This window comes from Gracilinanus agilis, chromosome X (assembly GCF_016433145.1).
Source record: "Gracilinanus agilis isolate LMUSP501 chromosome X, AgileGrace, whole genome shotgun sequence".
Lineage (NCBI taxonomy): Eukaryota > Metazoa > Chordata > Mammalia > Didelphimorphia > Didelphidae > Gracilinanus > Gracilinanus agilis.
The window spans coordinates 43,319,807-43,323,012 of NC_058136.1; the positions used below are offsets into that span (position 1 = coordinate 43,319,807).

A 3,206-nucleotide genomic window follows, 5' to 3' on the forward strand; every position below is an offset into this window, starting at 1 on the left:
TCTGGGAAGGGGAAGGGAAGAAGGGATGGAGACAATATGGACCATATAACTTTGGAAAACCTATGTAGAAATTTATTATTAAAATTAAAAAAGTAACTCCCCCCAAGATAAAATAAAATAAAAATAAAATGAGAGATAGGTCAAATAGAAATGTATCCTGCTGGCTGCATATAGACAACTACTGTGTGGTGCAAAAGGTGCAAATCAACCCTGCAAAGCCTTACTGCAGAATTTCTGACAGTTGAAAAGGGTTTAGAACCCTGACGAGAGGCAGTTGATCCCGGAGGCTTGGTCAGAGCAGGAGGGTCAACAGAGCTCAATCTTTGGGCTGAAAACCTGGCCTTGATTCTGCAGCTTTTCTCTTAAGATTTGTAGCTTAGCTAATTCCTCTGGATCTCCCTGACCTTCCCTATCCCAATCATCATTTCCCTTACAGAATTTCCTGTGGGTTTGGAAGAAGGGTGGATCTGGGTGTTAGCATTCAAACTTTGTAGACTTAGTTTTCCCCATAGTCAAGTAGGGCTTACCCTAGATACAAATTATCTCCTGAATCATTGTATGCAACTTTCCTAACCTAAAAGGCAACACAACCTTCTGGGACTGAGGCAGGTCCTTTCTCAGTTTCACATTCCTGTGTCCCTCCCCCACCTGAAGCTTCTCCCTAGGTGGTTGTTAGAGATACCTTGTATCCCTCTGTCCTTTACAATCAACCCTGAAACTCAATAAACCCTGTCGTCATTTAATCAAACCTTTGGCTAAGGCATTGGTTGAATGATAAAGGAGGGATAAAGAGAGAGAAAGGAATGGTTTCTCTCTGGGTCCTAAGGGGAGTTGGAGGCGTCCATCTTGGAGGAAGTGGTGATCTCTATACTTCCTCTGGACTCTTCCTTTGTGAACCAGAGAAACTGACTAGAAAGCCCTCTAGTCAGTTTCCAGTCATTTCTGGCTGGCCCTAACCTTTTGTCTGTAGAAGTGCCCTTCCTCCCTGGTGGGCTCAGTCTGTTTCCCTTCAGTGTCTCTGTCTCAAACCAGTGTACCCAGTCTGTGTCTCCCTGCTGCAGCTGCTTGCCTAATTACCTCATCCTCTCCCTTTTCAGCTCTTTATACTTAAGTGTTTTATATTTCCAAAACTCCGTCATTCCCTTATACCTCCTACCACCTCAACTTACTACCTCCACTACCGCACCCTCCTTTCCTACCTACTAACTTAGGGATCTACAAACCCCATCCACTTGCCTTATCCCCTATTACAACTAGCTTGTATCACCCTACCTGCTATAATCCCCTTATTACACTACATACTAACATTATATCTATAGTTTATTGTACTTTATTTTATTTCCCAACTACATTTTAATCTGGTTCTGGCCTTACTAGAAGGCTCCTACATAGACTGTGTGTTTGGTAGCGCTGGTCTGAGATGATTCCTAAGATCTCTCCCAGTTCTAGAGCTAAGATAATTTTTAAAAGATCTCTAAATATCAAACACTTCTACACCTGGCTCCACATTAATAGCCCCTGTTTTAAATCAGTAGAAAAGTTGTTAAATAGTTTGGTAACACAATGGACACAACGAGACACTTGTCAACATATTACTGCATTTTTATTGAATAGCATTCAGTTAAAAGAAAACGAATCTTTAAATAGAAAAGTCTCTTCTGGGGGGGTCCTTTGAGCACATATTTAACCAAAAGCCATGGGAGAGAGTGGGGGGAGCCTCACTGAACTAAATGTCATTTGATAGAGTGAAGGGTGACGTGGATTTGAGGACTATTGGGCATGTCTCACCTTGCTTCAGAGGAAAGATGACCATCTCTTTGGCCACCATGTAGGACCCCCCAACCCCAGCTGGGCCTCTTAGCAACAACTCCCACACGTAGGCTTCACAGGAGAGCTGTTGAATGTGACGGTGGGGAGGTCCCCGGATTTCACAGGCATGGCTTTCATGCGTCTCTTGATCACAGAAGCCATGGTGAAGAAGACTTTCTCCACATTAATGGAGTTTTTGGCGCTGGTCTCTAGAAAGGGGATGCCCATGGAGTCAGCGAACTCTTTGGCCATGGTGCGGTCCACCATATTCTTGGTAACAAGGTCACTCTTGTTGCCCACTAGCAGCTTGTTGGCGTTTCTGCTGGCATGGCGCTCCACCTCAATCAGCCATTGCTTCACGTTGGCATAGGACTTGGGATCGCTCACGTCGTACACCAAGATAACACCATGGGCCCCACGGTAGTAGCTCGAGGTGATGGTACGGAATCTCTCCTGGCCCGCAGTATCCCAAATCTGCAGTTTCACATTCTTACCCTCTAATTGGATTGTCCTAATCTTAAAGTCCACACCAATGGTACTAACGTAGCTGTCGGTGTAGCTGTCATCTGCAAAGCGAAGTAGCAGGCAGGATTTGCCGACACCCGAATCTCCAACCAGTAGCACTTTAAACAGGTAATCATAGTCTCGGTTCATGGTTAGGGCAGCTGGTAGCGGCTCAAGCCCAAGTATTTCTGGGGTCAAGGGTGATCCGGTTTGGATTTGGTTCTGCCTCCGCCTTGAAAATGTCGCTGGATCCACCTCTTCCCCGATTCCTCCCCTTGGCAGCCTTTAAAGACAAATGGGTCTTCGGCACCCTTGCGTCTCCAAGGAGCTTAAAGTTAGAACAAAGGGGCACTGCTTCCTGATTGGTAGAGTATTCTGAGGTCAGAGAATCCTGGCGCTGGAAGTGAACCGCACCTTAAAGGGCCCTCCAATCCAACCCCGCATTTTATAGATAGGGAAATTAAGGCCCAGAAAGATTGCATATCTGGAACTATGGAACTCTCTCGTGTGGAGAGGCCTGCCTGTATCACAGAGACTGTATTGTGTGGCTCAATGGGAGGCGGAGGTGGAATGGACATCTCAATATCTCCAGCCTCTTCTACCCCAGTCCACTTCTCCAAGGGAGATTTTCAATCCTGGGTGTCAGGCAAGCTTGAAATTGAAGCCTGAGACTACTACTCTGCTCTCCTCAGAGAGAAGGGGTATACTGGGCTAGAATTATATCCATTTGGCCCCTTAAATATTGTTTACCGAGGGCATAGGATTGAGTAGGAACTACTAACTTTTGAACACTTTGTCATCTGGGGGGAAGAAGAACCCCTAAATTATATATACAAGATTTAAACTTTTCCCACCTACAACCAATTCCACAATGGACATACAAAGAGAATAGC

At 45.4% G+C, this 3,206-nt stretch overlaps 1 protein-coding gene across 1 annotated transcript; it reads right to left on the reverse strand.

The window, feature by feature from the left end:
* Positions 1-1,714: 1,714 nt before the first annotated feature.
* Positions 1,715-2,463, reverse strand: LOC123253449 (ras-related protein Rab-1B-like). Its single transcript, XM_044682643.1, has one exon. The coding sequence runs from the start codon at positions 2,461-2,463 to the stop codon at positions 1,858-1,860; it is 606 nt and encodes a 201-aa protein (XP_044538578.1). The 3' UTR covers positions 1,715-1,857.
* Between the last annotated feature and the right edge of the window lie 743 nt (positions 2,464-3,206).